We start from the raw sequence: 14,104 nt of genomic DNA, 5'->3' as shown, positions 1-14,104 counted from the left end.
ATCGTGGACAGCTGAATCGTAATTGAATCGTGAGGCCAGTGAAGATCCACAGCTCTAATGTGTATGTACTTGTATGGTACACATAGTAACTGTCTCTCTTTACACTGCCCCCTGTAGGACGTGAGCTGTAATGAAATCCAGACGTTACCACCACAGGTCGGCCAACTGGAGGCACTACGAGACCTGAACATCAGGAGAAACCACCTGGCAAGACTGCCTACAGGTACACACACAGCACGCGCACACACACACACACACACACACACACACACACACACACACACAGCACGCACACTACACACACACACACACACACACACACACATACACTACACACAGACACACACATGCCACACACACCATGGAATTGAAGAATTGTTTTAGGAAATGACCCACAGTCCTACCTGTTCCTGATGATGTGGTTGTTGTTAACCCTTTCACTACCAAACGGTTAACCCTTTCACTGCGACAATACACAGAAGGTTAACCCTTTCACTGCCACACTACAGCAGGTTAACCCTTTACTATCACACTACCGACGGTAACCGTGGCAGTGAAAGGGTTAAAGGACCCACAGTCCTCCCTGTTCCTGACGATGTCGTTGTGATGTGGTTGTGTTTTCAGAGCTGGCAGAGCTGCCCCTGGTGCGGTTAGACTTCTCCTGTAATAAAGTCACCTCCATCCCCGTCTGCTACCGAGGACTCTCACACCTACAGAGCATCGTGCTGGACAACAACCCTCTACAGAACCCCCCCGCACAGGTACACACACACACACACACACACACACACACACACACACACATACACACACACATACACACACACACACACACACACACACACACACACACACACACACACTGTTCCCTAGTAGATCTGTATATCATCCTAATCTCTCTCTCTCTTGTTCCCTGTCAGATTTGTATATAATCATCATAATCTATCTCTCTCTCCTGTTCCCTGTCAGATTTGTATATAATCATCATAATCTCTCTCTCCTGTAGGGCTGCACGATTTTGGGAAATAATCTAATTGCGATTATTCTGACAGATATTGCGATTGCGATTTGCGATGCGATTATAACATATTTTAAATTTTTTTTACAAGAAGCATGTTGCTGCTTTCTGTAGTCGGGTGCCAACTGCAAAATTACTGTATTACCCTGTATTATACACTTTTACTATCATGTAGACTATTCTGCTTTGTGTTTACATGTGATGTATTGTATACATGCACATTTATTATGTTCTTGTGTGATGTATCGCACATTTTATTGCTGTGTGATGTATTGCAAATGTTATTGCTGTCATCTTGGCCAGGTCTACCTTGCAAAGGAGATCTTGTATCTCAATGGGACTTCCTGGTTAAAAAAATAAATAAAAAATTTAATTGCAGGCTTGGCGATTTGATAATTGCATCATTCCAAATCGCGATTTCGATTAAAAAACGATTAATCGTGCAGCCCTACTCTCCTGTTCCCTGTCAGATTTGTATATAATCATAATCTATCTCTCTCTCCTGTTCCCTGTCAGATTTGTATATAATCATAATCTATCTCTCTTGTTCCCTGTCAGATTTGTATATAATCATCATAATCTATCTCTCTCTCCTGTTCCCTGTCAGATTTGTATATAATCATCATAATCTCTCTCTCTCCTGTTCCCTGTCAGATTTGTATATAATCATCATAATCTCTCTCTCTCCTGTTCCCTGTCAGATTTGTATAAAGGGGAAGATCCATATATTCAAATATCTGAACAATGAGGCGAACAAGACGACACCTGAACTCCCCGACTACGACAGGAGACCGCTAGCCTTCAGCTCCTGGTGAGCGGAGGATTGTATATATTTATGTATTTAGTATTTTAAGTACTTTTATGTTGAATTTATTCTACTGTTGCACTTTTTTATATTAACCACTCTCAGCACTGTCACCTTTTTCATACATCATTATTATGCTGGTTTTTATTGTGTTTTTGTGTGTTGTATTGTTCTATGGTGTATTGTATTGTATTGCTCTATTGTGTACTGTATTGTTCTATGGTGTATTGTATTGCCATGCTGTTGGTCGAGGGGGCGAGACCCAAGAATCTTGCTCTTTTTTGTAAGAGAAATATGACAGATGCAACAATAAAGCTGAATCTGAATCTGAGAGGAAGGGTGATACAGGTAGTGATGCACGATATATCGGCCGATATGGCCGTTTTTTTACACATCGGTATCGGTCTGATATTGCCTAGCACAGTCTCTGGAGCGAAACAGAAAGAAGCATTTTGTATAAAAGTATTCTGTACTTCTGTATGACAACTAATAAAGAAACTTGAACTTGAGGGCCAATTATGGGCAGATATTTATAATACATTTTTATTATACATGTTTTGGCCTTAAATCGTTTCAAAAATATCAGTCATTTCTGAAAATAAGTTACAAAAGTACAAAAAAAAATGCGTTTTGGAAAATAGCTCTTTATTTGATTATCAAAGTGTTTTCTATACAGAGATATCGACATCGGTAAATATCGGTATCGGCCAGAACAGCAATATTAATATTGGTTATCGGTATCGGCCACAATTTTCACATCGGTGCATCACTAGATACAGGAGAGAGTACTGATTACAACATGAGATCGCTAGCCTTCAGCTCCTGAGGAGAGGAGAGGAGGAAGGGAGGTGAAGAGGGGAGATGGAGGAGAGGTGAGAGTACTGATTACAACAGGAGATCGCTAGCCTTCAGCTCCTGAGGAGAGGAGGTGAAGAAAGGAGAGGAGGGGAGATGGAGAGAGAGGAAGAAAGAGGAAAGGAGAGAGCGCTAACTATGACAGGAGACAACTAGCCTTCAGCTCCAGGTGAGAGAGGAGAGGAGAGGGGGTAAAGGAACGAGAGAGAAAAGGAAGAGAGGAGACCAGGGTTAAATAGTAGTTGAAAACTTAATGACTCCCTCTTAGCTTTGCCCATGTCATAAATGGCCATAATGGAGGGACAGAGTGACCCTCCTTTGGACAATTGACTTGAGTCATGAGATCCACTCTTGGCTCTGCTTCTGTCTTGAGGAACAGGTTCCAGAAAAGTACACTGGGGTGAAGGTATAAACTGGATTGTATCATATGTAAGCCGCGTGAATTCAAGATTCAAGAGTTTTATTTGGTGATGCACGATATATCGGCCGCCGATGTGGTGTCGGCCGATGTGGCCGTTTTTTTGCACATCGGTGTCGGTCCAATATCAAGATGGGGCCGATATTTAAAAAAAATTATAATAATAATATATATATATTTTTTTAAATAAAATAAACTGAATGACAGGAGGAGCTCTTCTTAATTGTATCCTGCAAGTGTTTCTATGTTTTAAGACCTAAACCTCTCTCCCTACCTCTCTCTTTCTATCTCCCTTCCTCTCACTTTTTGTCTGTCTGTCTGTCTCTCTCTCTCCTCTCTCTCTCTCTCTCTCTCTCTCTCTCTCTCTCTCTCTCTCTCTCTCTCTCTCTCTCTCTCTCTCTCTCTCTCTCTCTCTCCCCCCCCCCCCCTCCTCACTCTCTTTGTATCTCTCTCTCCCCCCCCCCCTCTCTCTCTTCCCCCCCCTCTGTCTCTCCCTCTGTGTCTCAGTGTTGAAGAGTTGTATCCTGGTCGGCCGTATGGAGCATTAGATTCTGGTTTCAACAGTGTAGACAGTGGAGACAAGAGATGGTCTGGCAACGAGGTGAGACATGCCCACACACACACACGCACACACACACATACACCCACACACATGCACTCCCACGCACGCACCCACATAAAGTCGGAGGGAAAAACCTCCATCTGTGATGTCACCTGGATCTAAAATCAGAGAGAACCCTCCAATCTGTGATGTCACCTGGATCTAAAATCAGAGAGAACCCTCCAATCTGTGATGTCACCTGCATCTAAAATCTCGTGCTGCTCCGGTAACAGCCAGTGGGGGTGCTGTGTCCACCCATTAAATGTTTCCACTCAAATGAGATAGAATTCTCCTGGACTTGAAACAAATGAGAGAGAATTATCCTGGATATAAAACAAATGAGATAGAATTCCCCTGGATATGAAAACAAATGAGAGAGAATTATCCTGGATATAAAACAAATGAGAGAGAATTATCCTGGATATGAAACAAATGAGAGAGAATTATCCTGGATATAAAACAAATGAGAGAGAATTCCCCTGGATATGAAACAAATGAGAGAGAATTATCCTGGATATAAAACAAATGAGAGAGAATTCCCCTGGATATAAAACAAATGAGAGAGAATTATCCTGGATATGAAAACAAATGAGAGAGAATTCCCCTGGATATAAAACAAATGAGAGAGAATTATCCTGTATATGAAAACAAATGAGAGAGAATTCCCCTGGATATGAAACAAATGAGAGAGAATTCCCCTGGATATGAAAACAAATGAGAGAGAATTCTCCTGGATATGAAACAAATGAGAGAGAATTCCCCTGGATATGAAACAAATGAGAGAGAATTCCCCTGGATATGAAACAAATGAGAGAGAATTCCCCTGGATATGAAAACAAATGAGAGAGAATTCTCCTCGATATGAAAACAAATGAGATAGAATTCCCCTTTGTATATATATAAACAAGACAAAACACAAATGGATAAATAAAAACATGACTAGACAGATCGCTACTGATAAAACAAATAAACAAGACTAATCAACTAATCAAACAAACACAACTAATCAAACAAAAAAGCAACAACAAAACAAACCCAAAACAAAATAAACGGCAGTATTTAACTAGTTCCTCACTGTCAACTGACAGACCAGCAGTATTTAACTAGTTCCTCACTGTCAACTGACAGACCAGCAGTATTTAACTAGTTCCTCACTGTCAACTGACAGACCAGCAGTATTTAACTAGTTCCTCACTGTCAACTGACAGACCGGCAGTATTTAACTAGTTCCTCACTGTCAACTGATTGACCAGCAGTATTTAACTAGTTCCTCACCGTCAACTGACAGACCGGCAGTATTGAACTAGTTCCTCACTGTCAACTGACAGACCAGCAGTATTTAACTAGTTCCTCACTGTCAACTGACAGACCGGCAGTATTTAACTAGTTCCTCACTGTCAACTGACAGACCAGCAGTATTTAACTAGTTCCTCACTGTCAACTGACAGACCGGCAGTATTTAACTAGTTCCTCACTGTCAACTGACAGACCAGCAGTATTTAACTAGTTCCTTTATTTACTAGTTCCCAATCATTTGAACCAATCGGCAGTCGGTTAAGGCGATTACATCACAACTCGGGGCTCCAGCTGTACTTCCTGGTGGGGAAACGACTACATCCCATAATCCCGACACCGACACGAATGCAGAATCGGCTCCATTCATCCCCCACTTCCTGTATATGTCCGTGACCTAATTTCCTGCCCCTTCCTTTCCTGCAGCCCACGGAGGAGCTGTCGGAGTTGCCGCTCCGCGTGGCGGAGATCACCAAGGAGCAGAGGCAGCGGAGAGAGAGGGAGCGGGAGGAGAGAGGGGGAGGAGGAGGAGGAGCCCATGTGACCAACGGCACACGTGAGGAACTGTTCTCCTCACTCTCGACACTGAGATCAGATGTATTATGGAGAACTGTCGTCGTCACTCTGATTTATTATGAGGGCAATTCACCACTTCAGAAATAAGTGGTTTGTTTGTGGCGAAGGAATCTCTGCTTGTTATTAGAGGCACACACACACACACACACACACACACACACACACACTAACACACGCACACACACACACCAATAAAGTGCTGATGACCTTGTGTGATCTAGCATCGAACTATTGGCTTTAACCCTTTCACTGCCACACGACAGCCGGTTAACCCTTTCACTGTGACAATACAGAAGGTTAGCCCTTTACTATCACACAACCGACGGCGATGCTCCATCATTAGCATCATTAGCTCCGCGGATAAGGGCTAACCTTCTGTCGTGTGGCAGTGAAAGGGTTAATGTCCTATTTTTCTGTTTCTTTTCTGGTTTAAAAATCGAGCAATCTTGAAAACTAGCAACCCTGCTAATGCAGGGCTGTACGCTAAGCTTTTTCACTAGGGGCACACTTGCCCCTAAATTAGAAATTTAGGGGCAAAAAATATGTTTTAGGGGCAAATTTTTAAATAACAATTTTACCATTATAGTGCAAAAAAATATGTTCCTCCTGCCTCATTACTGTGGTCCTTTTATTTAACATTTAAGTGCTTTTGTTGTCAGGTTTGTATCTTTTATAATGAACCAACTAGGGCTGGGCGATATGGCCTAAATATGATATCACGATATTTTCTGACCTTTCGGCGATACACAATACACATCACAATGTTTTTCTTTTTTACCCCAAACAATTAATTATGAGGCTTACCAAGACAGTATGAGTTTGCAAGCTAACATTAAAGACAAAATAAAATACCCATGCATTTAGCATTTTTATATTATATATTAGATTTAGATTATTGGATTATTAGATTATATATTGCATATATTTAGCAATGAGATATTATATGATTTAGATATGAAATATGATGAATTGAAAATGGGGGACCCTGATGTAAACAAGACAAAAGTCTTTCTCTGGTCTGCATCCCCTTAACAATTGTATGTATTGAGCTGTACTGTACCCATTCTGCAATATGTTAATAAAGTTTTAAACCAATCAATCAATAAATAGCATTTTTATGAAACTACTGTATATTTGTATGTCTCTAAATGTTTTGATGAATTGAAAATGGAGGACCCTTATGTAAAAAAGCCGAAAGTCTTTCTCTGGTCTTCATCCTCCTGTACTGTATTGTACCCATTATGCAATCTGTTAATAAAGTTCTCATTCATTCATTCTGACGGAAAACAGAATAATTTTGATTGACAGTAGAGTCTGCCAATTACGTCACAACGCTTGCACCCGCCCTGCTGTTCTTAGCACCAATCGGCAAGCGCATTAGTTTTTGACTTCCTGAATGCCCCGTGTGCTGACATCAACAAAGCTACTTACATTAGCTCCCCGCGGCCCACGAGTAGGAGACCAGTGCTCTGCAGGATGACTAAATGAGGCATAATGATTTTACCTCAACGAATGTTATAATAAAAGCCTTTCCATACATCTGTCTGATTGAAAACTTTATTAACAGACCGCGGAATGGGCATATCTCAGCACAGGCTGAGATATGAACGAGTAACGTGTGGACCAGATTGACGCAACACAAGGTTTACACAACAGCCCCCACCCCTTGTTTTATTGTATTTGTACCTGTACTACCTGCTGTCAGCTGTTTATCTCTCTCTGTGAGCTTGATTAGCTCACGTTAGCTAGCGTTAGCTCCGCGGCTAACCCTGAACTAAATCAATGACATCATTTAGAGTAGTTTTCACTGCACATAGAAGCAGCCAAACAGCGGGAGAATTTCGGGAGCATATGGCCAAAACCCAGTTAGGAACCATCGATTCCCATCCCTACTACTAACTTTACTTTTCTTCATAGCTAAATCAGACAGTCAGCCAGTCTATCAGAGTGAGTGCTCAGTTGATTTTCCCCACTGATCATACCTGAGTGCTCAGCGTCATCACACGCCTTGGATCATTTAGGAGTGAAATGCGAATGCAAGGCTTGAAATCCCTACTCGCAAGCCCGCCCCCAAATATTATTTACCAATCGCAACGGCCAATTAAAGGGGCAATTTGCGATGAGATCATCGCAGCGTACAGCCCTGTGCTAATGGCATACCGGTATTTACATTTCTTTTTTTTGTGTGACTTTTTTGTGATTTTTTGTGACTGTCCCTGATCAAATAAACTGAGTAAACCAAACTAAACTTGACCCTGTGTGATCTAGGATCTACTATCAATCAATAATTATGTTTAATTATGTTTTGTTTTTTTAACCCATGGTGGCGACATACCCCATATACTATTATTTGGGGAAAGCCCTCCAATGGGTGGCATGTCACTTCAGTAATATGTTTTTTTTGTTTTTCAAGCCCTTTCTAGTGCTCAGGATACACATGTTAGGTGTTTTTGAAGCCCTTTCTAGTACCTAGTAGGCTCCACAGGTCTCACCGTTTAAAAACACCAGCGCCTGGTCCCCTGTGACACTCTGCTTCCTCTCTACAGTGGAGTCCGACTTGGAGCAGATAGACTTCATCGACAGCTGTACCGGAGAGGAAGAGGAGGAGGAGAGGAGGAGTCGAGTAGCAGCGGCAGCAGCGGGGGACAGAGAGAGCATCAGCCTCAGCTCTCAGTTCATGGCCTACATCGAGAGACGCATCACGAGAGAGGTAGGAGAGCAGACTGTAGGAGAGCAGACTGAGGAGAGCAGACTGTAGGAGAGCAGACTGTAGGAGAGCAGACTGTAGGAGAGCAGACTGAGGAGAGCAGACTGAGGAGAGCAGACTGTAGGAGAGCAGACTGAGGAGAGCAGACTGAGGAGACTGTAGGAGAGCAGACTGAGGAGAGCAGACTGTAGGAGAGCAGACTGAGGAGAGCAGACTGAGGAGAGCAGACTGAGGAGAGCAGACTGAGGAGACTGTAGGAGAGCAGACTGAGGAGAGCAGACTGTAGGAGAGCAGACTGAGGAGAGCAGACTGTAGGAGAGCAGACTGAGGAGAGCAGACTGTAGGAGAGCAGACTGAGGAGAGCAGACTGACGAGACTGTAGGAGAGCAGACTGAGGAGAGCAGACTGAGGAGAGCAGACTGAGGAGCAGACTGAGGAGACTGTAGGAGAGCAGACTGAGGAGAGGAGACTGAGGAGAGCAGACTGAGGAGAGCAGACTGAGGAGAGCAGACTGTAGGAGAGCAGACTGAGGAGAGCAGACTGTAGGAGAGCAGACTGAGGAGAGCAGACTGAGGAGACTGTAGGAGAGCAGACTGAGGAGAGCAGACTGAGGAGAGCAGACTGAGGAGAGCAGACTGAGGAGACTGTAGGAGAGCAGACTGAGGAGAGTAGACTGAGGAGAGCAGACTGAGGAGAGCAGACTGAGGAGAGCAGACTGAGGAGAGCAGACTGAGGAGACTGTAGGAGAGCAGACTGAGGAGAGCAGACTGAGGAGACTGTAGGAGAGCAGACTGAGGAGAGCAGACTGAGGAGAGCAGACTGTAGGAGAGCAGACTGTAGGAGAGCAGACTGTAGGAGAGCAGACTGAGGAGAGCAGACTGAGGAGAGCAGACTGTAGGAGAGCAGACTGTAGGAGAGCAGACTGAGGAGAGCAGACTGTAGGAGAGCAGACTGAGGAGAGCAGACTGTAGGAGAGCAGACTGTAGGAGAGCAGACTGAGGAGAGGAGACTGAGGAGAGCAGACTGAGGAGAGCAGACTGTAGGAGAGCAGACTGAGGAGAGCAGACTGAGGAGAGCAGACTGTAGGAGAGCAGACTGAGGAGAGCAGACTGAGGAGAGCAGACTGTAGGAGAGCAGACTGTAGGAGAGCAGACTGAGGAGAGGAGACTGAGGAGAGCAGACTGTAGGAGAGCAGACTGAGGAGAGCAGACTGTAGGAGAGCAGACTGAGGAGAGGAGACTGAGGAGAGGAGACTGAGGAGAGCAGACTGTAGGAGAGCAGACTGAGGAGAGCAGACTGTAGGAGAGCAGACTGAGGAGACTGTAGGAGAGCAGACTGTAGGAGAGCAGACTGAGGAGAGCAGACTGAGGAGAGCAGACTGAGGAGAGCAGACTGTAGGAGAGCAGACTGAGGAGAGCAGACTGTAGGAGAGCAGACTGAGGAGAGCAGACTGAGGAGAGCAGACTGTAGGAGAGCAGACTGAGGAGAGCAGACTGAGGAGAGCAGACTGTAGGAGAGCAGACTGAGGAGAGCAAACTGTAGGAGAGCAGACTGAGGAGAGCAGACTGAGGAGAGCAGACTGTAGGAGAGCAGACTGTAGGAGAGCAGACTGAGGAGAGCAGACTGTAGGAGAGCAGACTGAGGAGAGCAGACTGTAGGAGAGCAGACTGAGGAGAGCAGACTGTAGGAGAGCAGACTGAGGAGAGCAGACTGTAGGAGAGGAGACTGAGGAGAGCAGACTGAGGAGAGCAGACTGAGGAGAGCAGACTGAGGAGAGCAGACTGAGGAGAGCAGACTGTAGGAGAGACTGAGGAGAGCAGACTGAGGAGAGCAGACTGAGGAGAGCAGACTGAGGAGAGCAGACTGAGGAGAGCAGACTGAGGAGAGCAGACTGTAGGAGAGCAGACTGTAGGAGAGCAGACTGAGGAGAGCAGACTGAGGAGAGCAGACTGTAGGAGAGCAGACTGAGGAGAGCAGACTGAGGAGAGCAGACTGTAGGAGAGCAGACTGAGGAGAGCAGACTGAGGAGAGCAGACTGAGGAGAGCAGACTGAGGAGAGCAGACTGTAGGAGAGCAGACTGTAGGAGAGCAGACTGAGGAGAGCAGACTGAGGAGAGCAGACTGAGGAGAGCAGACTGTAGGAGAGCAGACTGAGGAGAGCAGACTGAGGAGAGCAGACTGTAGGAGAGCAGACTGAGGAGAGCAGACTGAGGAGAGCAGACTGAGGAGAGCAGACTGAGGAGAGCAGACTGAGGAGAGCAGACTGTAGGAGAGCAGACTGAGAGCAGACTGTAGGAGAGCAGACTGTAGGAGAGACTGAGGAGAGCAGACTGTAGGAGAGCAGACTGAGGAGAGCAGACTGAGGAGAGCAGACTGAGGAGAGCAGACTGAGGAGAGCAGACTGAGGAGAGCAGACTGTAGGAGAGCAGACTGTAGGAGAGCAGACTGTAGGAGAGCAGACTGAGGAGAGCAGACTGTAGGAGAGCAGACTGAGGAGAGCAGACTGAGGAGAGCAGACTGTAGGAGAGCAGACTGTAGGAGAGCAGACTGAGGAGAGCAGACTGAGGAGAGCAGACTGTAGGAGAGCAGACTGTAGGAGAGCAGACTGTAGGAGAGCAGACTGAGGAGAGGAGACTGAGGAGAGCAGACTGAGGAGAGGAGACTGAGGAGAGCAGACTGAGGAGAGCAGACTGAGGAGAGCAGACTGAGGAGAGCAGACTGAGGAGAGCAGACTGAGGAGAGCAGACTGTAGGAGAGCAGACTGAGGAGAGGAGACTGAGGAGAGCAGACTGTAGGAGAGCAGACTGAGGAGAGCAGACTGTAGGAGAGCAGACTGAGGAGAGCAGACTGAGGAGAGCAGACTGTAGGAGAGCAGACTGAGGAGAGCAGACTGAGGAGAGCAGACTGTAGGAGAGCAGACTGAGGAGAGCAGACTGTAGGAGAGCAGACTGAGGAGAGCAGACTGAGGAGAGCAGACTGAGGAGAGCAGACTGTAGGAGAGCAGACTGAGGAGAGCAGACTGAGGAGAGCAGACTGAGGAGAGCAGACTGAGGAGAGCAGACTGAGGAGAGCAGACTGGTGTTAATTATAGCACCATGAAATGATAAGGTAGCAGTCCCCCCCCCCCCTCCATCTACATAATTTCATTGAGCTGTAATTAACACAACGATTCAATGTCTGGTGGCCATATTCAAACTTGTTTACTCTCAATAACTGTCAAACTAAACACATGTGTGTAAAACTGTTCTTTTTTTTGGTGAAGTGAAATAGAATAGAACCTGATGATGGTGACTGAACTGAACTGAACTGAACTGTTAAGTCAAACAGAAGGGAACCTGAACTGAACTGTTAACGGAACCGTCTCTACAGGGTTCTCCTGTTAAAAGCAACTCGCACAGAGACTCGAGAACAGAGGAGGCCAAGAGGCACGGCGCCCTGCACAACAGGTACACACACACACGCACACACGCACGCACACAGGCATGCACGCACACACACACACAGGCACACACACACAGACACGCAGACAGGCACACACACAGGCACACATACAGATACACACACAGGCACACATACAGATACACACACAGGCACGTACAGGCACACTCTCACACACACACACAGGCACACTCACACACACACTCTCACACACAGGCACACTCACACACACACTCTCACACACAGGCACACTCACACACACACACTCTCACACACAGGCACACTCACACACACACTCTCACACACAGGCACACTCACACACAGGCACACTCACACACACACTCTCACACACAGGCACACTCACACACACACTCTCACACACAGGCACACTCACACACACACTCTCACACACAGGCACACTCACACACAGGCACACTCACACACACAGGCACACTCACACACACACTCACACACAGATACATACACAGGCACACATACACACACTCACACACACACAGATACATACACAGGCACACATACACACACACAGGCACGTACAGGCACACACACACACGGGCACACTCACACACACAGATACATACACAGGCACACACACACACACACACACACACGCACACACACAGACAGATACAGGCACGCACACACAGGCACACACACACACAGACACACACAGGCACACACAGACACACAGGCACACAGGCACTAGGGCTGCATGATTTTGGGAAATAATCTAATTGCGATTTTTCTGACGGATATTGCGATTGCGATTAAATTTGCGATTATAATTATTATAATTTTTAAGCAGCCAGAGGTTTATTGTAAAATGCGGCTTGCATCTGGCCTACGCAGTGGGTCTGTTCTGGACACCGAGCCTGAAAATGTTTCTTTTTACCTGGGAATCGATACCGCTACCCAACGGTACCTTTTTTTCTGTACTTTACTCTCCCTCTCTGAAGTCTAAATTTCACAACACACAATCTAAAATCCCTTACCTCCCTCTCCCAAACCGTTCCTACAACAATAACAACAACTTGCAAAGGAGATCTTGTATCTCAATGGGACTTCCTGGTAAAAAAAAATAATAATAATAATTGCGATTTTTTTTTTGGGTTGCAATTTGATAATAATCGCGATTTCGATTTAAAATTGATTAATCGTTCAGCCCTAACAGGCACACACACACAGGCAGGCACTCACACACACACACACACGCACGCCTACTTCTCTACCCCTAAAGGAATTTGAGGTGCACCAGACGAGCACCACATCATCAGTCTATTGTCAACATACCAGGCCTCTGTGAAGAGCATCGACCCGTGAGCTCAGCCCCCTCCACTGGCTTCTAACAGACGGGAACTACTGTCTCACCTGCCCCTTAATGGAACCACCTTTGACCCCAATTCATCTCTATTTAACCAATGCCGTCCCCCGTCTGTCTGTCCTCCTCTTTTTGTCCATATCTTGTTTGTCTCATGTGTTCTCTGTCTGTCTCTGTTCACCTTTCTGTCTGTCTGTAACTTTGACTCTGTCTGGTCATCTGACTCTCTGCCTTCTTGTCTCCCCGTCTTGTCTGTCTCTCTCTGTGCCCCCCCCCCCCCCCCCCCCCCTCCCAGGAGTGTGGTTGATGGTGGTGTAACGGCGCCCCCTACCTCTCACAGCCAGGTAACTGTCTGTCTGCCTCACACTGCCCTGCTGAGGAGTGCTGTACTGTGCAGGACCTCTCTGGCTCCACAGGGATCCTCTCTGGCTCCACAGGGATCCTCTCTGGCTCCACACAGGGATCCTCTCTGGCTCCACAGGGATCCTCTCTGGACACGATTAAAGTTGCTATATTAAAATGCAGTGGTGGAAAGTAAAAAGTATTTTACTCAAGTACTGTACTTAAAGGAACACGCCAACATTTTAGACTTACCGTCTTCTCCAGAGAGAGACAAGAAGATAGATACCAGTTTCCTCTCTGTGTGTTCAGTAGAAAGCTATCTGGCTCACGTTAGCCTAGCTTAGCACAATGAATGGAAGCGGACATGACCGGTTAGCCTAGGCATTGTCCAACTAACACCTCTCCCGAAGGCTAACTGGTCATGTCCGCTTCCATTCATTGTGCTAAGTTAGGCTAACGTGCAGCCAGATTGCTTTCTACTGAACACACAGAGAGGAAACTGGTATCTATCTTCTTGTCTCTCTCTGGAGAAGATGATGAGCTAATTTCCCAAAATGTTGGCGTGTTCCTTTAAGTACAATTTCGAGCTACTTGTACTTTATGTGAGTATTTTCATTTTTAGGGAACTTTATACTTTTACTCCACTACATTTCAAGGGAAATATTGTATTTTTTACTCCACTACATTTATCTGAACCCATCGGTTACTAGTT

The 14,104-nt window shown here is 45.9% G+C and overlaps 1 protein-coding gene across 3 annotated transcripts in view; it reads left to right on the top strand.

The window, feature by feature from the left end:
* Positions 1 to 14,104, top strand: part of lrch3 (leucine-rich repeats and calponin homology (CH) domain containing 3) — a 125,211-nt gene that overhangs the window by 61,585 nt on the left and 49,522 nt on the right. For all 3 annotated transcript variants that reach the window (XM_084331891.1, XM_084331890.1, XM_084331889.1), the window contains exons 4-11: positions 118 to 223; positions 625 to 761; positions 1,720 to 1,829; positions 3,604 to 3,697; positions 5,417 to 5,546; positions 8,113 to 8,276; positions 11,643 to 11,719; positions 13,346 to 13,394. In XM_084331891.1, the coding sequence (XP_084188017.1) occupies positions 118 to 223; positions 625 to 761; positions 1,720 to 1,829; positions 3,604 to 3,697; positions 5,417 to 5,546; positions 8,113 to 8,276; positions 11,643 to 11,719; positions 13,346 to 13,394 (867 nt within the window). The remainder of the gene's footprint in view (positions 1 to 117; positions 224 to 624; positions 762 to 1,719; positions 1,830 to 3,603; positions 3,698 to 5,416; positions 5,547 to 8,112; positions 8,277 to 11,642; positions 11,720 to 13,345; positions 13,395 to 14,104) is intronic.

This window comes from Notolepis coatsorum, assembly GCF_963971535.1.
Source record: "Notolepis coatsorum genome assembly, chromosome: 1".
NCBI lineage: Eukaryota > Metazoa > Chordata > Actinopteri > Aulopiformes > Paralepididae > Notolepis > Notolepis coatsorum.
This window is presented reverse-complemented; position numbering and strand designations above follow the sequence as displayed.